The sequence below is a fragment of the Ischnura elegans genome, chromosome 12, assembly GCF_921293095.1.
Source record: "Ischnura elegans chromosome 12, ioIscEleg1.1, whole genome shotgun sequence".
NCBI lineage: Eukaryota > Metazoa > Arthropoda > Insecta > Odonata > Coenagrionidae > Ischnura > Ischnura elegans.
In genome coordinates this window covers 5,755,870-5,783,366 of record NC_060257.1, presented here as the reverse complement: position 1 = coordinate 5,783,366, position 27,497 = coordinate 5,755,870, and the positions used below count along the sequence as shown (strand labels likewise).

The 27,497-nt window shown below is 40.2% G+C and overlaps 1 protein-coding gene across 4 annotated transcripts in view; it reads right to left on the bottom strand.

The window, feature by feature from the left end:
* LOC124169746 (monocarboxylate transporter 10) overlaps window positions 1-27,497 on the bottom strand; it is a 103,811-nt gene extending 76,314 nt beyond the window's left edge. For 2 of the 4 annotated variants that reach the window (XM_046548445.1, XM_046548442.1), the window contains exons 1-2: window positions 27,115-27,483; window positions 25,412-25,744 (exon numbers count right to left, since the gene is read on the bottom strand). In XM_046548445.1, the coding sequence (XP_046404401.1) occupies window positions 25,412-25,744; window positions 27,115-27,169 (388 nt within the window). In that variant the 5' untranslated portion in view covers window positions 27,170-27,483. Of the gene's footprint in view, window positions 1-25,411; window positions 25,745-27,114 lie in introns of those variants that run through there. The other 2 variants (XM_046548443.1, XM_046548446.1) reach the window with 2 other exon arrangements.

Below are 27,497 nucleotides of genomic sequence, written 5' to 3'. Positions count from 1 at the left end.
TTGCAAAAACTTTTCCAAATACTTTGAAATAAAGCATGACTGGGGTAACAAATGAAAAAACTTTGGTCCTACATGCAAAAAACATCTTTTAAACAAAGTCAAATTTGGTTGTGGTAAGGGCACACATATTGTACGCTGGGTGAAGGGAAAAGGAAGGGACTGAAATATTTTGGAGTTGCCACTTCAGCATAAAAACATCGTAGGACCTTATAAATATAAAGATGCCTCAACGAAAGAAAACGCAAATGAAGAAAAAGTGGGAAGGATCTTTCAAATCTGTCCTTTTTCAAAATAATATGCACATACAATTCTTTTTTGTAAAAAAACGGCAGGTTTCAAGTAGTTAAAATATGCGCCACCCCAACAAAAAAATACCATAGCTTTATCTGGAAAGATTGGAAGTCACCGAGGATACACGAACTCCCGATCTTTCTTTATCAAAAGTTACTTATTACTGCCCTGAGGACGATGGAAGTGTGTTCCATTAAAACGTCAAAAATTTAATTACTTGGCCAGTATCCCGAGAATCATTTATTGATATGAAAAAAAACAAATTCTTATATTTTCTGTTTACCAGAGTAATTCAAATGCAAGTACGATTGTTTACGGATGGCAAAGTGTTTATACACAAACGGATAGGAAAGGAATTAGTCCGTTGCGTGGATGGAACCCACTGCCCTACTGCGCGTTAAGTCTATGAGCTCCAATTCCGCCAGTATCCGCGAACCATGACTAGACTGCATTCGAAGTGGGCCAGGGAATTATATAATCGGAGGAGTTGAAAGGGCGGCACGATTCCTAGGGCAAGGGTGAAGGATAAGCCGAAGAAGAAAGAGCGATAGGCGGCCAATGCGAGAATCGCAAATCTCAAATACGGCGACGAAGGCTTTGACGATGAGATGGTCCCGCAATCGAATTGGGAAAAAAGTATCACGAGTGTTGAGTGATCACAGGATTAGGAACAAGATCAAGGGGTACTTAGAACCTCTAAGAACCAAACCACAAACATTTGAAGCGTGATAACTATGGGAGCGTCGGAAATAAATTAAAAACTCTGAAACACATTTATGGATAGAAATTTTTACAACAAAAAAATATCAATTTCTCCTAATTTACGACTGCAAAAATTGAAAATAAACAAACTCCAAACGTCTAGACGCCGATAATTAATGCAACGCCGTCGGTCAAGGTGAGCCAAACAATGGACGGTTCATACGACTCTACTTCTTAGTTACTATTATTTGGAAATCTAGATCACCTTGAATATTTATTGATAAGTAATTTAAAGTATGTAAAGCCGTTGTGAGTCGAGCACTGACATATCATAGAGAGACGTAGACTGCCAAGAAAGCCCACGAAAAGAAAATGGAATTGGCGGAGATGAGAATGCTGAGATCGATGAAAGGAACGGAAAAAAGGCGAGAGATAGGATGAGACAATAGGGACTAGGGGACATCCATTAATTACGTGAGGCGTTTGGGGGGAGGGGGGAGGAGAGGGTTCAGCCGATTCTCACCCATTCTTACGTGAGGGACAGGGGGGGGGGGTATTTTTTTTCGCAAGAAACCGAATTAAAATGCGATCTTAATAATCTTAAATATTAGTCTTAACTGATCTTAAATAAAAATAATCAAACAAATTGTTTTTTCATAAGTCCAACGCAATTAAGCATAGATTAACGTAAATACGCAGAATAAAACGCATTTTTAACTATTTCACGTGAGATAAGAGGAAGCGGGTCGAGTGAAATCTCTCGATTACTCACCAAGGGGTGAGGTTCAAAAATCGCCAAAATCGCCTCACGTGGCGATTTTGGCGATTTTTGGGAGTATAAGCGTATTTATTTAGAATTTGTATTTATGGCGTATAAGGGAGTATATAGTAATACATGTAGTAAATAAGGGGTATGCCAGGGGTGGTCGAGATTATTTAGGAGGGTGCAAGAGGGAAGGGTGCAATGGTTCGATCGTATAGATATTTTGAGAATGGATGAGGAGAGTGTGGGGAACAGAATTGGAAATTTAGAATGTAGGAGGGAAGAAGAGAAAGGGGGAAAGACCGACGAGAAGATTGTGCTGAGAGAATGATTTGAGGGAGAAGGATTTGATTGAGAGAGATGGATGTCCGCGATATTAGAGTGACTTGGGAGCGAATAGAAAAGTGGCCCCTAACAGAAATTAAGCTAAAGAGAAAGAAGAAGAGAAAGATTCGCGAAGAGGAGGAAGTTGCGCGATGGCTGTGTAAAACGCCCGTCAATAATACAAATGGAGAATCTGCACATTTTTTTGCAACAACTGCAAAAAAATACATTTCAGGCATAAAAACTTCATCCAAAACCTTTAAACTCTTCACTCAGCAATAATAACTTTATGAAGTCCTATTGCAGATCTTGTACTGAAACCAACGTTCGCCAACTTCCTCTTACAGGAATGTGAGTAAACCTTTCCCACAGCTGCTCGCCACTACAAGGTTCGTGTGCATACGCTTATTGATACAGTCATGTTATTTAGTGCTATGGACAGTAAACAAAGTTTTGCAATCGTTAAAATTACATTATCAATAGTCCTGTTAGCTTAAGATACCAAATCAAGATGAGTAAGGATAGCTCGAAGGAAAACTGCTTCGTGCCATTGAGCAAAAGTTCAATAAAAAGATATTTTCGTTATTCCTTTTTTTTAAATAGTATTCATACTGTCAATAAAAATAATAATAGCAAATATAAATAAAGCCCACTAAAACAGAGGCTGAGGGGTCAGAGAACGTTTTAGGACTTCCAAGAGCGTTTCGAAAAAAATGCGACTTTAATGGCTAAAATTATTTACACCATGCAACAAATGAAGCGTAACAGCAGGATTAATTTTCTTAAGACAGTCAAATTTTCGAAGATGAAACACTCATCGCCCATCGTCTGGCCATTGCAAATACACCATTGTTCCACCGAAAAACGATGTAGTCGTCAATTTTGGGAACAGTTCGAGATCTTTCTTTTCCTTCACTGTAAAGACTTTGGTATGATAAAAATGCGTCTCCGGGTAAAAAAGTTTAAAAAATTACAGAATAAAATTTCACTAATTCCTATTCCTTTAAATTAAATTAATGATTAATAATTTAATACTAATTTAAAACAATAATTAAACATTGAATTAATGAGTAATTAACTAAATTAATGACTGTAAATACACACGATACTTTCCACAAACAGAACCCATATTTGAAATTAGCGTTCGCGATATGTTGGCCACGCATGGTTGACAGAAATTTATTTACAATTATTACTATGCAATATTAATTATTTTATAATAATTTTGTGGAATAATATTTTCTGTGCTCAAGGGGACTCATAGTCCCAGAACAATTAAGACAAGTTTCAAATCAATTCGATTACTCTCCTGCTACGTCATCAGTAAATTATAACTACCTGCGTTATAACTTATAAAAATTGCTAACTATACATTGTGCTGAGTACTCAGTATATACATTTCCGAGTTGTTTAGACTTTTGTTTGAGATTTGTGATTTTCCAGTGTTTAGTACAACGTCATCACAAAAATGACGGACGGGAATCGAACCCACCCCTCTAAGTCCGGCCCTCGGCTAGCAACTACCTGGAGTGACCCTTATAAAGCATAATTTGGCAATTCTATTGGCTTCATTTCGGTCTCTTCAACTGCTGACGATTTATAAGCGCGGACGGAAATAATTTCCTCACCTATGTCTCCCGGAAACACTTCTGTCTCCTCTGAACACATTACATAATTGCGTCCACTTGAGTCTCAAGTGGCTCATAACCCACGCCTTTACGTAACACGTGTTGATTGCTCAGTACTCAGGATGAAACGAAGCGAGATATAATGGTATCCAGGGGTGCAATCCATTTCCCTCTCATGCACTGTCCAAATAGTTGAGTTGCTCTACCTGCTCAAGTTTTTGCCGACCTACTTTTATCTTCAGTCTCACATTCTTCGAGGGTTAAATTTACACTTTCGGTGGCGCCCGTAATTACCACCTCCCACGCAAATGACACAATTTGAGGAAAAAACAGTGTACGCAGCAGAGAGATATAATAGAATAAGTACACATTTTAAAAATTAGAGCCCGTCACTTTTGCTCATTCCAGAATTAAGAAATCTACCGTCCCCATAAAAATAACGAGAAACTTTTTTTATTTAAAAAGTGGTATGATCATTGCCGATCATTAAAAAAATAAAAGTATACTTAATATTTACAATTGCTCATCTTTTTCAGCTCGTGAGATGCGTCGTGCGCCTCGTACATGAAAATACGCTGTATAAGGGTCTCAATACTAAATGAACACGAAGGAATTGCTTTGGTTGGGTGAGGGTAGAGCTCAACCTGGAATAGGCACATGCATGTGAACTAGACACATTCAGGGTAGCTTTATAAATTATCAATCAGCACTGCCGTGGGTTCTTATTATACGAGTTCTATTGAATTATACGGTCATCATATGTTCGCGGTCACCTCACATGATCCACGTGTCAATGACTACTCCCTTGATCATAGCCTTATCGTAGACACACCCCATGGCTCCCCTGCTCTGAATAGAAAAAATATGCTGATTTTATGTCCATCAATGTATGTGCAATATGCAGGCTTCAATGGCGGTAGGTCAGAATAATGAGCAGCGATAACATTATGTAAAATGTGCCAACATTTTAGTCTCTGGCATAACAAGTTGGCCGTCGTCAAGCTGCGACTAAGATGCGGAGATACCAACCCATTAAAACAAAAAAATTCCGCCAGAAATGTGAAGCGCTTTTCTCCAAAACAGAAAGCTGAGAACCAATCCAAAGTTTGTGCATAATCTTTGAAATATCTCTATAGGAAAGATACCACGGAACTTTGGAAAGAACAGCACAGTTCCCATTTCGCAAAAAATAGGTCAGAGATGTATAAAAAGACAATAAATACATACGCGTCCTGGCGTTGCCCATAAAGAGAACAGAGAAGATGAAACGCATGTTCACTGCAGCTTCAGAAATAAATACAAGTCTTTCGACAGTGTACACGGGAATTCAATGCTTGAGAGTAGTAGGAATAAATTGGTGAACCCAGCAGAAAAACAACGCTTTACAATGATGATCAGTTCCAGATGAATGACCTTTCAACGAACTTTGCATGGATACGTGCGTATTTTGTGTAGCATATTTTTGTACGAGTTAGTATTTCGGGTTTTTTCATTAATGATGACACGTAATTATCGAATGGAAAAAGGTTGATTCTTACGCGCACGTCACAATAAGCACTTTACATAGGTTTTTAGTAAGTATATAGTATAGCATAGGGTAAGTAGCTACTTACCCTATGGTAATACTGGCGATAGTTATATCTTGAGTCACTCGGTCCCATACAAAACAAGATAAATTCAGCACAATATGAAAGAAATAAGATCAAAACACAAGTCAAGATTGCAGTGAATGACATCGGCATCAACAGCTTCGATCTGCAACAATTTTGTGCGTGGACTTACGTCCTCCATTTGAAATAAGCTTCCGTGAGAAATTTCTAAAGCCTTCCATCAATTGCATTGTATTTCAGCAACAAAGTCTGCTTCTATAGGTCGCTGGAGCAGACGATAACTCCAGCTAACATTAAGATGAACCACATATGAGAAAACCTAATCTTTAATCAAGCGACACAAAATAACAGCTTGGCAGTAGAATATATTAATCTGTTCATCGAGTCTATACAGAAATTAAAATTTCCATATTTATGCAATAAAAATATTTAAGGCACTATCTCTTAAAATTATTTAAATAGATTATTGGCCACATTTCCACTCCAGAATTAGGTGTGTGGTAATTTTCAGTGTAATTTCATGAATAGTGACTGCATAATTACACTTCTTGAAAAAGGGAAATTAAATCAATGATTGACCGGAAAGATCAAGGTAATTTTTATAAAAAGGATGAATTTTATAATTTTTATCCAAACTACCTATATCTTTCCGTCCGCTCAGGAGTTACTCGATTGTTGCAGCCAGTTTTAACTGTTTCTAGTTACATCTCAACTTATTCAGTTCAGTCAAACTTGTTCCATCACCCCGATGGAGGTGGCCGAGTCGTACGCTGAAACATTGATGAATTACAGCGGATAAAACTGATGGAGGCCTCGCGCAGTTTAATAGCCGCTAGGTGACCCATGCGAAAATTTCGCCCCTTCACGCCATCAGGGAATAAGTATGTTTAAGGAAACGGTGTGATTGGGTTTTAAATGGAGAAGAATGCGTATCATAAAGTACTTTCTTTACACTTGTTTTCTAGGAAAAATGTACAAAACATATGAATACAATACAGGCAAGAGAGGCCAGTAGGAATAATCATGACGTATGTCACTGAATAATATGTTGCTGTTTTATTTACACACATTATCTTTTAAGCTGCTCACACACGATGTCTCTTTTAGAGAGCGTTTAACTTTCTTCATACTTCTTAGATTATATTTTTAATATTTTTGCCTGCTTATGTTACGTTTCTTTGGTTTAGTTATGGATTTAACGGGTTTTTATATACCTTTTTTTTAAGATTATGGTAAAAAATGTGTGGAGTCAGTATATGTACTTATAGTGAGTAATTGGCGTGGAAAAATCGAAACTTTTAAGTCAAATTAATGGGCAAATAGTGAATTTGGAAATTGAGATTGTATTTATCTTCAGAAGCCGATTCTTCAACGTTAATTTGATACCTCATTTATCTCTGTAGGTGCAGTATTAACGAAGAATATACGGAATGACAGAAAAAGACCTTACTTTAAAAACATATGAGATTGTTGGCGATGAAATTTAACATTTTCAATTAACTTGTTTATTTTTAATTGATTCATATGTCGCCACGGTATTTTATTTTACCCCTCATTCAAAAAGGATGATTTTTTCCGGAATTATGAATACGCAATCGCAAGTCGAAGTTAAATCATTTTGGTCTCGAATCGTTTGCAAATAAAACACCGAAAAACTTCGCCTTGACATTCGGAGAGAATTTCATAATTATTTTCATTTTATAGAGGGAAGAGATTAGGACGTATATGAATGAGCGAACGCCAAAGATTGCGCATCAATGCCTTCCATTATTCGCCTTTGCCTCTCTTTCGCGTTTTATCCATTTTTATTTCCCAATTCCGTCACCACGAATAACAGGAAGGACCGGTCCAAAATTTTCCTTTCACTTTTGGAAATGAACTGTACTCAGATTTCTCTCAAAGTTTATCAAAATTTTCGGTGTCTCTTCCAAAGTCCGATCTATCACGGCCTAACTACGTGACTCCAGCCGTTATCCTCTTAAGTTTCAGCCCTCAATTAAAAACAAACTTCGCTGAAAAGTAAAAAATTATTCCATTTCAATTTCTTTGGCCTAATATACCTCGGAGGAGATGGTCATCTTAGAGAGATATTTCTTTCTTGACCTTCGAAATAACAAATACTTTCTCAATCACTATTTCAATAATAAAATAATAAAGCTAACCTAAAACATAATTTTCCATGATCGTCAAAATTTTCGATGGATAGGAAATATTTAAATCAAGCAAATCCTTCATCTGAGTATTGCGCATTATTCCCGACTGATTGGCCATATTTATCCATCATTTCATTCAAACTTGATTTAAAAAATTATGCTCACTCAATGATTCAACCCTAAGGTTGGTTTGGTTAAGCGAGGATAGAGCTCACCCCGACCTAAGCACACGCGTGTAAAATTCAGACATTCTGGTTAGAGGTGCCAGTTCCTTTCCCTGCACCTCCCTAGTATTTCGAGGCTTTTTGTTTGGGTTTGTCCGAAGGCTTACCCTGGGATTTGAACCCAGGACACTACTCCATCACGCTCCCCTAAAAATATTAGGTTATTATTATAGAATTTATACGATCATTATATAAATCAATATTTACCGGAATGTCAAGAATATCAACATTTTAACTCTGATAAAATAAGGTATGGTATTTGGAGGAGGCGACCGACAGCTGAGGTCATTTGCGCCATGAGGGAAGGGTATGGAAGGAAGGGTGGAGAGAAACCCGGCGTCGGCATCAGCCTCCTCTTAACGAAAGGTGCCAAGGGGACCACGGCTTAACGTCCCATCCGACGGACGGAGAGCTATTGTTTTACATTAATTAATTTAAAGTGATGTACTTCTGTAAATTAATCTTTGTGCTTCATTAAAGAAGCTTTGAACTAGCATCAACAATACGATTGCGCAATCTCACCCATTTTGACATTAATTGCTTCAGACAATTATAATCGCACTATCTCGTCCAACCTTAATTATTTAATGTCCTTTAAAATCCAGAGTATTAAATAAAATGTCGAAAACGCTCGATATCCACGAAATACTGTTTCCATCGCAACTGCAAAGTGCACCCAACAGAATGTTTTCGTTGCCATAGCACAGTAACTAAGGAGTAGCGACCCCATGTTTAAGGGGAAAAATGTTTCATATTGTCTCCCCTACCACCTCCTGAAGAATATTGTAGATTCCTCCTGAAACACTCCATTCTAGTAAATGCATGGTGTCCAAACATCCCCCGCCACACACCCTTTGAGGCAGCTAGCGGGGTTGTATTTACATGTAGTTCTTCAGAGGAACGATAGATGGTGCCCAGTCCACGCTAATATTTTATTATAAATGTCTCAAAGCAGTAAACCTACCTTTCATCGTGCGCTAAATTTAAATTTAAATCTATTTTTTTCCGTAGAGCAGCGTGAAGGAGGAACCGAGAAGAGAAAATCGCAAGGAAAAACCACTGCCTGCAGGCGACACAGAGCGACTCGGAAGTTGATGGCCAATATCTCTATGCAGAACGGCAATAAAATATATAGATGGCTAAATGGTACCACTTAACGTCGGCTAGAATTCCCAAGTGTCGACTTCTTGAGCGACTTTTATGCCGCCCTAGTAAGAAGACTCTCTCCGTGTTGTCGCCACGTGCCTGCGTCAACAGAGACGCGAGTGTTTTTTTATATTTTTTTTTAATGCTGCGGAAGCGACGAGCGTTCACTGACCACTGAAAATATTTACGACCAAGGGCTGAGTCAGTGGGAACAGACAAAAACAGTGCGTATCAGCCGAAGATGGAAGTCTTCCTCTCAGTGGCCCGTTAGCGTCAAGAGAAAGGATTCGCCCTCATGTAGTCCATCCCAGTTTATTTAATGTTTACACGTTTATAAAATATTTCCATTGGCGGTTTCCAAAACAAGGTTTAATAATCACGTGCGAGGAAGATTAATAAGGAAAATACAAGGAGATAAAAGAATATTTCAACTAGACTATAAAGCGAACCAGAGGTTTGGGAACCAGATAAAAGACTGCAAAAGCCACCCCGGGGAAGATATCGACAGTGAACAAAATCTAAATGCGATATAATGCCATCTGAAATCTTATAAAATTAAGGAAATCGATAAAGAAGTCTGGGAAATCAGAGAATCTAAAACAGCTTAAAAATCAACATGCATTTCAAAAAGTAGTTGATAGCAACATTTGATTATTCCAGGCTGAAAAATAAGTAAAGGATACCAACTTACAGCTGGAAAAACAAGCGTAAAAATGATAAATTAAGTGTGATATTTGTGGAACGGATAGGTATTGGAATTCATTTTTATCCCAGCAATGAAGGACCTTAACCTCTTCCAATTCGATTAATATTCTGAATATCGTGCTCCTATTCTCTATTAATTTTTTTCTGTGGTTCTCTTTCAAATGGTACGTAATGAAATGGTATTTTGTAATTTGTAATAAACGTAGAACCGTGAAATAGAATGTGATTATTAAACATGGAGAACACAGCTATCGCTACTCGAATAAAATCATTTTAACCCTTCCAATGCATCATGTTTCATTAAATACGAATTATTTATGCATACTATGTATGTTATAACATTTTTAAGCTTTCAAAATAATTATATTGTTCCTCTAAATAGTGCTGAAATTATGAAAATCCGATGACGAGATGCACTCGTCATTGCGCTTTGGTTTGGCGTCGAGAGTTCATGACGAGATAGACTCGTCATTACAGCGCATACAGGGTTAATAAATGATTGGTGGAACTTAGTTAATGCATTTCCATTTTATTTGTTAACGGCTGGGGTACTCACACCCCCCGCCACTCACCTATGGAGACGGCTTGCAGTGTAGCATGTGTAGATGTGGGTATTATAACCTCACGCCAAGTGCTCCCTGCAGGTGATTTATTGCAATTTTATTTTGTACGAATCGGCCTTATGTATGCTGTGCCTTTAGGAATTTGGAAACGCGACTGTCTCCACGCCCCCGCACGCCCAAAGTGTCGAACTGAATCGCCCTCCGCCAGGCGATTGTTTTATTAATAGACGCAAGGCCTTTGGCACGTGAGTCACTCAACGGCCACAACACTCGCGTGTCTCCCCCGCGAGGCGTTTCGGATTACGAGGAGCAGGAGCTCTTCCTGCATCGCACGAACCTTCACTTTCACATCTGCATTAGGGCATGCCACGAGGGAGCTACTGAGGAGAAAACAAACACAAATATTTTAAATCGCAACAAATCCATACTGACAAGTACTGTGAGTAGAGGTTTATCGTTTATGGTAGGTGGCATAAAACAGTTAATTAGGTTTTATTTTATAAAAATTAGGTTATCACGTAAATGGACAGAAAAAAATATCACAGGGTAGGTCGACACATTGACAACGTTAGTAATCGTCTAAAAGTAAAAGATTTTATCCTTGAAAGAGTAAGTGAAATCAAATATTTGGGAGAAAATGTTGACCAAGCAAAGCAAGAGGTGACTGAAAGCAACACTAGAATAACAAATGTTACTGGGCTTTACGAAGGCTCATAGAGAACAAAATACTCTCAAGAAAAACCTAATTAAGGGTGTAAAAAACGATTACTCGTTTTAGCTCGCTAGGGGGGCTCTGCCCTCCCAGATCCCCACGAATCTGGTCACTCTGAGAGTCTTACAACTTTTGTTCAGCCCTATGACGCAACACCGCATCTCCCTCAATTTGAGGTAATAATTCACGAAACAGTGAAATTGCACGATTTGGCCAAATTCAAAAGTGCTCCGATCGGTCTCAAATGAAGGGCAAGGAACGACCCAGAATGAGTTACAAGGCACAGTTTATAAAGGAGTAGAGATACGTCGCCATGAAAAGGCTATCAGATTGGAGAAAGGAATGGAGAGCTGCGTCAAGCCAATCTAAGGATTGTTGCAGCATTGAATAATAGCCTAGGCAACCCATCCATCATCCAGAAGCAAATCTCTGACTAGGTGCCTGGATCTATATTGACATAATACTGGTGTCCAACGAGTCAAATGGCTTATGATTGTTGAATTATTGATGATGACATTTCACCTTGGGTTAGAATTATTTTATCCATTTTTAATACTGTAGTTACCAAACGATAAAAAACGTTTACTTTTTCCGAAAAAGTACTTTTTCAAATTATTACGCCAAAAAAACACAAATTTAAGTTTGCTTTTGAATTTTTTTCCATGACGTAAGCAATCATTTTTTTTCAAAAATTATAAAAAAATTATTGAAATAATCAATGAAATTAATGTTGATTTTTCCGTGATTTTAAAAATAATTTTTTCCTAAAATAACGACTGCATAGCTTTGAAATTTTAATTGGTAAATTCAAATAAATAAGTGCAGCGTGACCTATTTTTATACATAGGCTAAGACATCATCAGATATACATTATCACAGCCAGATTCGTTCATGTCATTTGCGATGAAAAGGGTAAAAAAACAGGTCGACCACAAAATACGTTAAAAGGCGGCAAATGCGTTAACGGGATAAATTTCCGGATTCGGAATGAGCCAGGATCGATCGCTATGTACCATGGCTATGCAACGAAGACTACGCACCCTTTGTAACCACAAAAAAAGACAAAAAAAACCTTGAAAACATTTTGTCTTGCGGAGAACAAGCGAGAGGGTAAACAAACATGTTTACCCCGGCTAATGGCCGCTGTGTACTCGGCGGGGGTCAAATGGAAAAGGGCGAGGCCCAATTGACACACGACGACGAAGAAGACGCGAGCGCCACGGCGGAGAAACATTGCACGATAAAAAAAACGCTCCGAAAGAGGGGATTGGATCTCCGGCAAAATACTTCTTCATTGATGACGAATAAAGAATATTAAGAATGCGCATCTCTTAAAAACGCTCGGTATTATATTTTGCTTCGTAAGGTATTGCCTATTAAAAACTTCAATCATATACGTAAACAGATATGCCCATTAATAGAAACAGTTTAGCATTGAGCGAGTTGGTACCGACCCCATATGAAAATGTATACAAGAGCATTATCGACTACTGGTCATAGGGACTAAATTGAAATGGCAAAAGCCTATATAAAACGTGATGAATCTGATGGGCTTGACAGGTTGACAACGACAACAGAATTTTTATTTCGATCAGAAATTTCAATGCATTCCAATCAATACTCACGTATCTAGAACATTTCATACTACTCGAGATGTCTTAAACCAGAAACGAGGAACCAGTCGTCTAGAACGCTAAAACGAGACCATTCGAGACGGTCTATCAACAGTTGTTCAACATATCTAGAATCGAGTTGTTCGGCCTTTCATACTGTTGTAGAAATGACGAGTCCCAAGTGAGTAATGGTGGATACCGGATAGGGCTTGGGATAGGGCACATCCCAAACGTACGAGTCATCCAGCGATCATCGCCAAGTTAATGACTTGGGGACAATGGGTAATATTGGAAATTCGATGCTCAAATTTTTTCTATTTACAATGACGCTAACTTGATTGTTGGGGATTTTGAAAAGGCCCTTAGCCATCTTGGATGGTAAGCATATTGCAGTTTTCACAATGCAGAGAGTAAGCCTTTAACAAAATTTAACCGTATCGACAGCATACAAATTCACTTCCGAAATTTAATGTGGCCAAATTTCATAATTGATGGTAAATTTCAACAAATGTCCACTTTGCTTATTTCTAAATCTTAGAAAGTAAACTCCCACCACCTCAACACATCAAGGATGACGGCAAAAAAATTTAATTACGTATTCACTGGGACACATGCTTCTCATTCATTCCAATAAATGACTATTATAATACTCGCAGAGGCACTAATAGGCAATTTAGGATCTAACGCAAAAAAAACTTCAAACACGCCAATGTTTGTTACGCCCGCGATATTGAAGTGATTAATGATATTGAGTAGACGACTTCTTACAGGATAATAGTGACCAATAATGGGGCCGAACTGTTCCCCAGCCGTTTCATTAGTAATGTAGGAGAGGTGGGTTGGCCTACCCCAACACAGACCCGGATGATGGAGACGCGACCTCGGCAATCGGCAGCCAATTGAAGGAGCCGGAGTTGTCTTGTAAGATCGACACCATTCCCACGCCACGGAAAAATGCGAAGGACGATATGCGCATTGGCCAAGTCTCCAAATGAGAACGATTCGAACGACAAAAAGACAAGAACGAAATCAACTAATTAATTGTTAACTGGTTGGATAACTATTACTTATACCACTTCCTGTTTCTAAATAAAGACGCCCGGATTTCGATGAATAATTATCATCACCATCAGGCGTGAATTATTATGTATTTATCTTCTAATTGTAACCTTAGTTAAGAAACAAAGGAAGTGATGAATTTTAAAACGGACGCCAAAATGGAGCAAAGGATGGGTAAATATATTTAAACAAAGCTACGTTAACGGTACGTTACAAAATTCATCTCTTCTTCCGATTATTCAAGAAAACCGGGTCGCTTTATTTAAAAAAAAAAGTAGAGATAATAGTTATCCAACCAAGAAACCTTAAAAAGACAAGAACGGTCAATAATTGGGTCGGTCACTCAAAACCGAGATAGCAATTAATTTTAAGGGTTTTTTCGATAATGCGAGCAATGATGTTAATTTAATTCTTACTTTACTTGAAAATCGGGCATAGTGATCCTCTATCACACTTTTCCATCTGTCTCCAACGCACGAGACATCTGGTGGTCATCGACGCGTTAAAGTCTACGGTGCTATCAGTCCCACCACGCTCCTGGCACTTTCATTTATTTAGTTTCAATGCTAATACGTAAATAATGGCTGTGTCAGATGGCCATTTATGTTCATCGCACGGGGGTTAAAATATGCATTTACATCACATTGACTGGTTAAAATCAATAAAATTCACACCAAACACATAATTACAGGAAAAATTAGGCCTCAAGACATGAATTTTTAACTATGGATATGATATTGATAATTCAATTAAATGATATTCCCACCAGTAAAGTGGCTAACAAGACACAGTGTTTATACATTAGTAGTAGTATCGCGAATGATGGGAATACTCCGATGGAAATCACCCAAGGCTAAATAGCAGTGATAGGGGCAGCATTTTCCAATTAACGAAGCGCACTTTCAGAACAAAACTTAGCCAACTCAGAATATCAGTCAGAAACTTAAGTCCCGCAATTGTCATACTAAGATGGCGTAACTCTGTCCACGCTAAAAACTCGGAAACAGCGCCTCCAGTTATTCACAACCGTCTCGTGGACGAAACCGAATGACCAGGCTCCTCAGCGTTACCACCCGTGGGATATGATACAAATCAGAGTCGAGGAAATGCTTGCGAAAACTGTGTGGGGCGTCGCTGACCCTTGGCTGACCGGGGTCAGGCATTTGGTCTGGCATTGACCTTCGTCACTATCGCCGTCCGCGACGGAAAAGATCAACGGCCGAAAGACGCGACTGTCACCACGACAACTGCCTCATACCATGCTGCACACCCGGAAACACAACAATCGCAGATGACTTCCGCCTCCCGCGGCACACGTGATCCAAAGGGCGCCGCCGCGATGATTGGCGGAATGCCCGCCCCAGCGGTGGACCGCATCCGACACCAACATGTCACACACACACACACTGTCCATTTGATCAGGATTTTGCTCGTCCGGGCAAGATCACGAGTCGCAATGTATCACTAACGGTCTTTCATCTACGCCTACACACTGCGAAGTTAGCTGCCTCGATAGGCGCGTGGCGGGGGATGTTAGGACACCAGCCGTTGGCAAATAAAAAGGGAATGTGCTCTAACGAAGTTAGGTCTAGCATTTATAAAAGTCCTTCATTGCTCGGGTAAAAGCGAATTCCCAAACCTAGCCATTCGGATAAGCATCTCTCTTCATTTATCGTTTATGCTGGACCTGGAAATATAGTGGGGTTCTAAAGGCTGCTTCATACGGTGAATTTTCATTCGAATGGTCTTTCGCATGAAAATTCAAGCATGTTCTAATGAAAACGCACATGTAAAGGAAGCATTCCGTCGTCTGCGACTTCCAAAACAAATCATGTGGCCAGAAACGGTCGGAGATTTCGTTAGAATAGAAATACATTGTCGATAGTCGCACCAGTACGCATCATTTATGCGCAGAAAATTCGCCGAAATCATTCACCGTGTAAAGCGGTACCGGCGAATGAATTTCATTCGAATGATCATTCGAAATATCATCTCTGAGAGATATTTATTCTCAATTGCTCAAGCAACTTAAGCCTACCAGTCTCTATCGTCTCCCTCTTCCAATCCGCTTAATGTCTGTGTTACACTTTCTGTACGTCCGTTGCACTATTCGGCGTATCGCGAAGCTTTCCTTTGTAGTATAAGTGTTACGGTTGGCACATTGGTCAACATAGGTAGTAGCACTCGCTCAGCTATCCTTTGTATTTTACTGAGTTCACGGATTGAGTCTCCCTGTGATGGATCCCATACGCTCGCTTCATATTCCAGGTGTGGCCGCACGAGAGCGAAATAGCACCTCTCTTTTATTTCATCATCCGAAAATCATTCCACAACACTCTTGACGATTCCTAACTTCATCTCCTTTCGTCACGCATTATCTGCTTGTTATTATATGATACTCAAATTTCTAGGATGAACCTCGTCATCACTGTGTCTTTCAAAGTGAAACAAGATGCTATGTAACCCTCACCAGGGTACACCTTGAATGCGCTGTGAACATCTGAATCCAGAGAAAGTATCCTGTCGATGCCGCAACCACCATTACACGCCTCAAAATCTTGACGCTGTAATTCTGCGTGAGGCTGATTTTTCGCATATATGAGACCTACAGCATTAGAATAGTTATACCACAAAAAGTAATTACTCTGGAGTACTTTAAATCAATTTAGACGATATCATTATCCACCATAAGCAATCACAGTTATTTTTCAGTAAATCGGTTATGACTGCAGTAACATGTTGACATGTGAATGTTGATCCCCGAAATCCACGAGGGAGGTCGATCGGTACAGATCCAAACAATCGTATCCAAAACAATCTTATTTCATGAATGCCTTTACGGAAAACGACGTTCTTGCGTGGGATAGAAAGGATGGCATCCAAGTTATGGTGAAAGTTTCCTTGGAAAACCAAGATATAGAAGCCCGGAGCTTTATGGGTACCGCTTTTATGACGTCATTCAATAAGTCGTAGGTACCTAGTTGGCTACTTAAGCCTTTCTCTGGCCTTAATTACTGAACAACTCCACGAACACAAATTGTTACTCCCTACAGAATGTTTTTACTTCGAATCAAGATTGTGCGACATCTGGAACACCTAAAAGAGCACTAACTCGATATATTTCGATAGCACCGGTACCTAGCCGATGACATCAGGGTGACTAAACCTAGAAAAGAATACAAGACGGAAATCATGGCAAAGAGGCCGCAAATGGTTAGTTTAAAGCGTAAGCGAGGTACATCATTGAAAAGCTGTGCATAAAATAAATCACATCGTAAAAAATGTAAAGTTCGGTTGACAGCACTAATTGTAGCTAATACCTAATTTCCCCGTGCAATTCAGATCGTATTGCTGGTTAGGGACGTGAGTGGTGACCATAGAAAACACATGAAACTCCGCGGTTGGTGACAATAAAGAAGGAAGTCGACTGACGAATTCCCTTTGGTAATATTCGTGGCTCAAACACATTCCGATTCGCCGCGCGAATCTAGTGACGACGGAAACTCCATCTAATAAACCCACGATCCGTAAGCTGCTCCAGAAAATTAGAACGTAACGGGAAATGGAAAGGAGAAAAACCACGTCTTACACCCGAGTATGTAATTATTTTTAAAGAGAAAATGAGGCCGTTTACGTAGACTCTGAATCGCGATTGACCTAATGGGATCCGTGGATGGACACGAAAATGGATGTTGGGCGAATTCATTTATATACACTTATAAGAGTAGCCTCTCTCACGCGCGCAAACAGAATTAAAACACGATAATAAATTTATTTTTCACCATCCCCGTCTACTAGGCCTACTGAGTATGAATCTTTTTAAACCTCATAGGAATCTGGCGCATTAATAGGCCAAATAAAAAGATTACTCTCATCTATCTCTAAAAGAACATAGAACGTTTCGCCCACTACGAGTAATATCTTCATAATTTGATGAAATCTGTCAAACATTATTTCAGAATAAGACATTCATCTCTTGTGATCAAAATTTCAATTTTCAGATAGCAGCAGTTTTCAGATAATTTCCAATATAAATGTTCAATAAATTAATGATTTACTAAAATATTTCATTTTTCGGGAAAAAACGAAGCCTTATACATATCCGTTCTGAAAACATCTCTCTTATTAATTCATTTCTGCCGCACCCGCGAATGAAGTGCTGTTCCATGATGATTATCCCTGAATAATGACATATAATATTATCGAAGTTAATATTTCTTTCCTGAACGAGGTATTAAGAAATTTCAGAAGTATAGTCTACTTCATCCTAATTACTTTCTTTTAAATATGATATCCACCAACCATTTTATATTCTCATGAAATATACATTATAACCATATAAACTCATGAAATATACATAATATCCACGCGATGCCTTAGTTGTGAAGATTTGCATTTTATAAACAAGGTAATAAATTCACACGTCTCCACCCTCGTAAGGCCACGTTTTCCCATGATATCGTCGTACCACAGTAAACAAATAATTTACTACTTCTAATCGCCTGAGATTTTTGGCGTTATTGTACGCGAATGCTTCTCTGGACCACAGAATTTAACTGCGATTTTTTTGTTTACTTCATCCATGACTTCTATAAAAACAATCAATAATTACATATTTATATTACACCAAAAGCCGCCTCAAAAGGCGTGTGGAGGGGGGTGTTAGGACACCAGTCGTTGAGTAGAGAAGAAGTCATTGCTAGAAATATTTGACCACTGAATCCCATCTATTATTTGATTAAGTCGTATATTGTCCTGGGGAAAGCCGAATCCCAACGCCTGTCCATTCGGCAAAATATCTCTCCTATCCTATCAATTCTGTCGCATTAGAAATATGGCGAAGTCCTAAGTTTATGGTCGCTCTTAAATATACTACTTCTTAATTTCTCAAGCATTATTAGCCTACCACGCAGGAAACTAGAAATCAGTCTATCTATCAATAGACACAGACGGTTCTCTGGAATATCAAAGCTGCCATTCCTAAAAATGATGACGTCCGAGAGCCATCATTTGAGCTGTCATCGACGCCATCCCCGATCTTGTACGTGAAAAATGATCTTGTTATTTATGCTTAACATTCTACTTAACTCTATCAGCGAAATCTCATCTCATTTTTCTCCTTTACTTTTGTAAATTTCTTCAAAACTAGCGTCATCTCTTACACTCAAAAGAGTTCTAACGTGTCATTCAGAGTAAACCTCAGATCTAGATACTATGAAACTTTCCAAAGGTATTGAATAAGCATTATCCTACGCACCACCATTCCAGATACCGTTCCAGTTTCTATCAATAGAGACAGAGGGATCGGAGGACGCCACCGATATTTTCTTTGCATCAAATATTTACTTAACTTCTTTTTTGAGTTACGGCCTGTCCGTATCGCGGTGCTTCCGAAGCCCTCGTCTCTGGCATCCACCCCGTCGATAACAACTGAGGTGCGACAAGGGAAACTGAGCAAGCCTCAAACGGACACTATATATTCCTCTCACATTTTTCCCTCTCTGTTTCTTCACCCTCATTACTGCCATAGGCGAGGCGTGATAGCCTTGTAGGTAAAGAACCTGGCTTCTGATCGTGAGTTCCCCGTTTCAAATCCCGGGTGATAAAGCCTTTGAACACCCCAAAACAAATCTCTCGAAGTGCGAAGGCCCTCGGATAAGTTGAATCGGCCCCCCCGCCCCGAATGTGTGACCATCACACGCCCGTGGGCTACACCTGGGTGAGCTCTACTCTCCTTTAATCGAACCAACCTTCGGGAGATGGGGGGCCAGCCAGCGAGTTTTACGTTAATGTCGATAAATGTCAATGCAGGCAACCCGAAGGCGACCCATGCTCCTCCTCCCCGAAAATTTCTGGATACGTGCCTGGTATAAGCCTCGTTCTTAACCTCCCTCAACCAGACGTAGGTATCTAAGGAGTTGATTACTTGTGAGACGTTCTACCAGCTCACAACAACTTCATGTGGCGTAACTCGACTTGAAACAGTCACCAGCTAAGATGTGTGGTAACGTGGATAATTCAGGGGAGAGCTCTATCCTCACCCATTAACCCTTTTACTGACACCGGGCCGATGCATTGGCCCTCGCTGGTTAAGCGAAAACTGCCAGGGGCCGAAATTATTTCACTTTTTTTTCATGACTGTGGCCTTTTTCACGGCTGTAATTTATGCAAACCCCCATAATCTACCTATGGTTATAAGATATTAAGAATTGGGAAAAAATCTAGACGTATTAAATAAAATTAAGTAGCTGAAAATTGTTTAAATCAGAAATGTTGCTAATTCCGGAAAATAGTCTTGGTAGTCTTCGTACATCCCACATGAAATGGGCTGGCAGTAATAGGGTTAAAAATCAGCCTCCGGTTTGAATGATTTGGTGAGTGATGCCGATCATCGTCCCGTTCCTCACCGCATTCGTTCTGAAAGTGACTGCATTGAGACTCCGTTTGCCTTCCAACGCACTAAACGCTTAACATGTGCGAGAGCCCACACGACCACAAAAAGGTTCGCGAGGAGGGACGAACGTATTTGGAGGTGGTGGCAGAGAGCAGGCTGGAAGTCGTGAAGTCTCGCTCCGAATACATATACGGGAGGATGCGAGAGAAACAAGGTGAGGATAGAGACAGGGGAGAGGGGGCGGTAACAAACGGAGGAGGGAGATAAGGATTTCGGACGAGTAGTCGCAGCGTGAGAACAGGCCAAAAGTGTGTGTGCACGTTTCAGCGTGGCTGTTTCCAGCATAGAGGTCTTGGAACACGATTTCCAGCGCCTTACACCCCCTTGTAGGCCACACTCACGCCGAATCTTCGATGATTGATATCAGCCATGAAAGACACTTCGTCACTTCCATAATTTATTTAAAAATTACCACCGGTTTCAGCTGTTACGCCATTATCAACTACATAAATCCATGCTCTTGATAATGGCGTAACAGCCGAAACTGGTTTAAATTTTAAAATAAATTGTGGAAGTAACGAAGTGTCTTTCATGGCAGATATGGAGGCCTTCCACCACGTACCAGCTTCAAGTTTAGATTTAATTCGGTGATAGAAGACTTTACACTCGGCGACAATCCACAACCTTAAGAATATTTGTTACAATATAAGAAAATATTTATGGAATTAATCGCAAATTTATACTCAAAATTGTACACTTTTAAGTATTAACTATGTCTTCCGACCTAAGTCGTTTAACAAAACCGTTTGTATCGTTCAGCATGCTCCAAATCAACGAATTTATGATATCTCATTAAAAAGGAAATAGTAAAGGCACCTCGAAAATTTATGACTGAGAAGAACATTTTCTAGATGATTCACAAGGAAGAAGAAGTCTTCCCAATTTCAGCCAGTCTCCCGCAAAGTTTAAAATAAGAAATTTCGAAGGTCGCCGCCCACGCACCATGAGTCAGTGACGTCACTAAAGCCGCAGTTCATTAACTCGTTCAGGGAGAGAAAACAATCTATCAAAAGTGCGTAAACAACTAAAATTCCATAGAGTAACGATTGGTAGAGGTAAACGTAACCTTCCGTAAACACGTGTTCCCATCATATGTATCAAATGACGCAGGATTAAGCGATAGAATAAATTTATTGGATCACTCTAGTGACTTGATTCGTAAAGATCGAATCTCTGAAAAAAATAGCGACTTTTCCCATCTCTGGTCAGCATATGGAATCATCAGCCAACCGCTGGGCCCGCTTTGTAAGGTGGGAGGGCAAACAAGTCAACCGGTTGCTGGGCGACGCGTACATCGAGGGTTGATGGCCCCGCCCCCCCCACGATCGCAGAAGAAGAAAGCAGACAGTTGAAGGCGTACACCCGATTTGCTTAGCGAAGAATTTTGGGGAGGGGTGGAATGGAATCAGCCGACTTGGATACGGAATAAGACATGCAGCCAAGTGGACGGATCGCGGGAGAAAATTCGCAACGAAAGAAAGTGTAACGATCGAAAAGTAATAGAAGCGATTGGACCCTTGCCTTGAAGTAAAAATACAATTGCGACACCGCACAAATAATACAACTACAGCACGAAGAATGCAAGCAGAACGCATTTTTCGAGGATTTTTTTCACCTAACACGAAGGTGCGACAGGGGAAAAAATTGATATGGATATATTCCATATTGCAGTGGTAAATTCATAAACGCATTAATGTTTAAGACTTCATACCATTGGTTGTTTCAGGCGAGATTTTATGGAATGTACTAATCATAATGAAAATGAAAAATCTTTACTTTTCCTTATGTTGTGGAATTATTTTTACGTTACTTTTCCTTATATAAGACTTCATACGATGATAAAAACAAATATTAGAAGCTGTAGCGAACTTTTATTCCTGGGATTAAAAGACTATACTAGAAGAAAAACAAAAAATAAAATTTCCACGTTTTTTTCCCAATATCAGCACTAAAATCAAAAGTGAATACGAATCACCGCATCCAATCCAAATAATGTCGTTAAAAAAATATAAAGTTAGCCAGAGCAGACGTTGGACTACTACGATAAGGGAAACTATGACTGACTTCGAACTCGCTTTCCTCCGAGTTGGCGTACGTCAAATAATTCGTACTTTTTAATTAAAAGTTAATCTAAATTTTCCACAAACACATTTCACGTCCGGTTTCAACATATTTTGTACCATCTTCAGCTCACCAGCTTCCAATTCAATTAATATAATATTCAGATCACTTGAAGATAATTCTATGCCGAGGATCCAATTATTGGGAGGGAATATCTGAAGAGGCAATTGAACTCCGATTGGAAAACCGAAATTTCAATAGAGACAGCGGGTACGCGCTAGGCAACAATAGAGGGCCATTGCTGAAAACTATTAAGTGATTGGAGGACGAAAATCGGTGCCGACCAATGGGAAGAGACAACAACTACGATACAAGTATAAATACAGGCCACGGCCATGGCACCAGCATAATCCTCAAAATACAAAACTCAAAATTTCTTTTTGAAAACACAGTTTTAAAAGATTAAAAAACGAAAAGGACTTTAATCTAAACCAAAAAAATACAAAATGCTATTTCAGCAACGAAAATACAAAAAATAGTTAAGCCAATTCTTAATTGTTCCAGCCTTTTTTTAAATTTTGCTTTCCTAGATTTAGTTGCTCAGTTTACAAAAAGTAAATTAGATATCAAGCTTCTCCTTCTCACAAACAACACAATACACATGTGACGCAACCATACGTCATTTTTATCTTATTTTTTTGTTATCACATTGGTAGTGGTGGCTTACTTGGCTATCGGTACAATCTTTCAAGTGCCTTCGGCGCATCATTCAGTCTGCTCGGTTGGCACCGGCATCATTCCCTCACGACGGAAACGTGTTGCACCTCGAAACGTTGCAGAAAATGAACAACACTCTTGCCCGGCTGCAAACCCGAGAAACTCTCATTCAAAACATAAGAACTTTCTTTCAAATTAAAATTCTTTGCAGCGATTGTTCATTTGGTGGGGATACACGTAAGACGAAAGGTACATTTCTGGGGTTTAAACCACCCCCGCCCCAATAACATGCTGCAGCCAAGCACCTATCTATCTTCATATGATATGGACCTATCACATCCGGTTGGAAACGCGAGAAAAGATTCTACCGTCATCATAGCTTATCAATGTGTTGGAACTGTTTCACCATGACTTTTGCAAGAATTTCAATTTCCCAATTTGGAAAAACAAATTAATTACACGACTATCAATGCGTCTAATCTAATCTAGATTCGATACACTGACACTCGAAAATGATAGTGTATCGAATCTAGTAGTGTCATTCAATTGTAATGAAAATGTGGAAAATTCAATTCTAACAACAGCACATACTCCGAATTTGGCTCCGGTGAACTCATACGAACTGTTTTCCAATCGACACGTTCTGCAGAGGCTGTCCTTTGGAGTGGGTGCACTTGACATCGCATCCTCCAAACATTTCTTGGGGGGGGGGGGGGGGCAGGGGTGCAAAAGGAACCCTTCGATCTTGCGCTGTTCGCTGCGACTCTATACCACACCAACCATAAGTCATTTTTATGTGAAGATTACATTCGATGAACTTCATCATTTCAATGTCTGTTTTTTTCCGGCGAACAGTGACAATGAAGATTTATCGGGTTTCACACCGGGTAAGGTCCTCCGTATCTCCTTCCGACGTTTCAGTGTGCAACTCGTTTTTCGTCCTCGGCGATTCAGGAATCCGATGGATTAGGAATGACAATGGATTCCTGAATCCCTGAGGACTATGACCGAATTGCACATCGAAACGTCGAAAGGATTTATGGATCACCTTACCCGGGGTGAAAAAACCCGAGAAATCTTCCTTGTTCATTATTTCAAGTCTGTAAATTATATAAATTCGGGGGGAGGACGGGGGTTTAACCCTTCCACCCCGGCTGTCTACGGACTTGCACCACATCAGCCTAATAATCCATATGAAGTTAAAAATCACCACGTTGAAAGCCCGAGAAGAAGACCGAGATTCCCAAACATTCCAGCGGTTTGAATCCGTCAACCTGATGCGGCCTCCCACCACATCAACCTTAACCTTATCGAGTTTTCCACCCTGAATAAAATCCGAGATGAATTTGTTTTAATGGAGCCGCGGTGGGAAATAGTACTAGGGGTGAGAACCTAAGGGGTCCAAGTGATTATTTTTCTGAACAGAGTATGGAACAGAAATTAGGCTAAGAAAACAAACGAGATCACCCAGATATTTAGTTGTGGATTTGACTTTCCATTCGATGTCTGCACAGATCAGAGACTCATTCGTATCCCTTGGCAACCATGTTTTTGTGTATTTCTTCTATCAACGTTTTTACCTAACTCCGTTAAGAAAAAATCACACGTACCCTATGGCTTCTCATCCCCTCGTATAGAAACTTTCTTTCCACTCACATGCTTTGCAGAGGGTGTTCATTCGTTGGGGGTGCTGCCAAGACCGCATTTCGCAAATATTTCAGGGGAGGGAGGGGGAGTAATAAACAACGATCCACAACCCTTAGCACTCTGCGGCTGAGCACAACACAAACCAAATCCCAATTCAAAGCTTCACCAAAGTAAATGAGTCGACGCGCAATCTCCCCGAATACTCGAAACAATCTGGGGTAAAACGTGAATTTAATCGGAAAAACTGAAAAAATTAAACAGGCAAAAGCTATAACTTCTGAATCCTGGGTAGCATCTTTATTTAAAATTTATTGGGGTATATTCTTCAAATTTATTTAAAAAGGAAATAATAAAGAAGAATATCGGTGGCGGCGGGTTACAGTTCTCGCCCGCCAAGTGGCCGCAAGTTCGAGTCCCGCCTGGGTAGGTTGCTCCCATCTAGGGCATGGTTGTTTGCGGTAGTCTATTTTCATTTGTAGTAGCCCCCTCCCCGATGTAAAGGCCTGACACTGCTGTTTTCGGGGTGATGAATATTAATTATTTTTTACGTGGGCGAGGGGTGCTCTTACGCACAACTGGAACCCACGCGAAAAAAAACTCAAAACACGATCTGAAAACCTGAAAGAACATTTTATGGTAAGAAGAAAGTTTGAAGATAGCATAGCGACTTTCTTCCAACTCACAAAGAGGGTGGTATTGGGAGAGTGGACCACCCCTCGGTTGCAGCGGCCGATTGCCTCACGAACACAGTCCGTATGGAGCGTAACTGCTGTTGGAACACCAAAGAAGACTTTACTCATTACTGAAGTCACTATGGTCCATGTGGTTGAACTGTTCCGCCATGGACTATTTAATGAACTGCGATTTTCCACTTTCTTCAAAAGCACGACTAGACGAGTCAGGGACTCCAAAGTCATACATATTATTTGTAGAACCTAGTGGGCTAATTAAATTTGAAATAAAGCGGAGAATTGCAATTCATTCCACTCCCAATTCATTCCCTGGGTAAATGACGCGGAAGAACCGCCTCCCGACTCACATGCTTTGGACGATGCATCCCCGACGCCCTCCGCCTCCAATTTCGCCTGCAGGACCGCGTAGATGACGCTGTACGAATTCATCACGCCGAACACAATGCCGTTGGTGAGGAAGCTGGCCACGAGTACCACCCAGGCCCTCGTGCCCCCGTCCATCGGGGGCTGGCGCCGCACCGGAAGGGCGCGCTGGGGACGCGGGGAGTCCACTGAGGCCTTCACCACCGCGGGGGCGCCGGCAGCCGGCGACCCCAGGGGTCGCTTGTCGTCTTCCTTGGCCGCCGCGTCCGACGAGGAATCCACTGCGTCCACATTCTCCCGAGAGCCACGCGCTCCTCCTGCCATTTGGGAGGGATATTTGTTAAGAAGGGCTTGCGATGCACCTCCGTCAAGACGGTATACTATAAGGCCTTCCCCGCGAGAACCTGACCGCCGCGAGCCCCGCTAAAAAAAGGTCTATCTCTTAGACCTTCCCGATCTCGACTCTCCACTGCTACATGTGCCACACTCTCTCGACTTGGGTTGTATCTCCCTCTCTCATAGCCTCGTCTCGAAGGAACGGAGTCGCGAGAGTCGCGGAGTGGATATGGTTGGAAGGCAGGGGGTGGGGGGAGAGCAGAAAAAGAAGCAGCCCGATCGCGGAGTGGTGAGGGAAAGGCGGGGGACGGGTGTGTTTTTAAATAAAAAATAAACGAGGAAAGCAGCCGGCGAGGCTTTTCGCCTAGCACGAGTCTTAATTAAGGTTGCGGTGCCCATGTTTTCAAACATTCTGATGTTTAGGTAGCATGAAATGTGGCCCAACAACTTCGAATGAGAGTATATGTAATTCCTCAGCGATAATCGTGCCCTAAACCACCTGATACCAAATTATTGCAATAAATTCAAGGTATAACGAATGACTCAACGACAATCTACGATCATCCATGGATCTAATCGACATCGGATAAGTTTCCCCATCGAATATAGGGCAACGTCAAGAAATTGTAAGACATTGAGGGAAATTTAAAACCAAATAATTCAGCTAAAAATTACAATTGACTGATAGGAAGAGGCTACAACAGCATAACACGTAAACAGGTTGCTTTTCAACAGCAGAATCCTTTAAGCTTCTAGAAATAATAACGCAAATAAAATTATGGACGGAGTATATAACGCAGAGCCATTTCTTAATGATGACAATTGTTTTTCGACTGATCGTCGTTCACACCATTTGCCCTTGATTGAATTATAAACCTAAAAATCAACTAATTGAGCACGGGTTTACTTCAGAACGAATAAAAACTACTCTAAACTGTTTATACAAACGGATTTAAAGCATAACAAGCCCAAGCACCACTAAAATCCACATAGATTATGAGTAGCTGATAACCTTCGGGTATACCTAGCAGTCGGCAAATTGCAACGTACAAAAAATAGCAATTGTCATTCAATTGAACAAACAAGAAATATACCTTACCCTCAGGAGAGAAGATTCGTAGCTCATTACGTCCAATACTTTAAGATAACATCCCACAGTCTTTCATTTCAATTCTCTCCGTCGACGGCAACCACAAATCCCTTTCATATTTCATTAGCACCACGCATTTCGCTCAGCCTTTCCCAATTCATCGTATATGGTAATAGAAACATCTCCCAGAGTCCCAAAGTTACTGCCGCGATTACTAAATAGTACTCACAATGGCCGTAGTAGCGCTAACATCTAACGTACCTCTTAGGTGATCCTCCTCGATGAATTTCCGGGTATTCGACGAAAATTTCTTCATCACTTGATAAATTTCAGTATTGTGTGCATTTAAATAAAAATAATTTATTTTAATTTTTCATCACCACAATGATCTCGGCCCTATTCTTGATGTTCATCGCGAAATCCACATGAAAGTTTATTGTTCAGCTATCACTCAAATACCCCAAATTTGCCTATTTTAAAACAAGAGAAATCAGTTAACCGCTCCATTTTTACGTTGAAAGCACTACGGAGCAACTTTTATATAAAACTCCACAACTTAAAGTTATTTCATACTTGTAAATATCGACCTGACGTTCAAATAACATTCTGGAAAATTATGATTTTGGGTGTGTGTTGATTTCTTC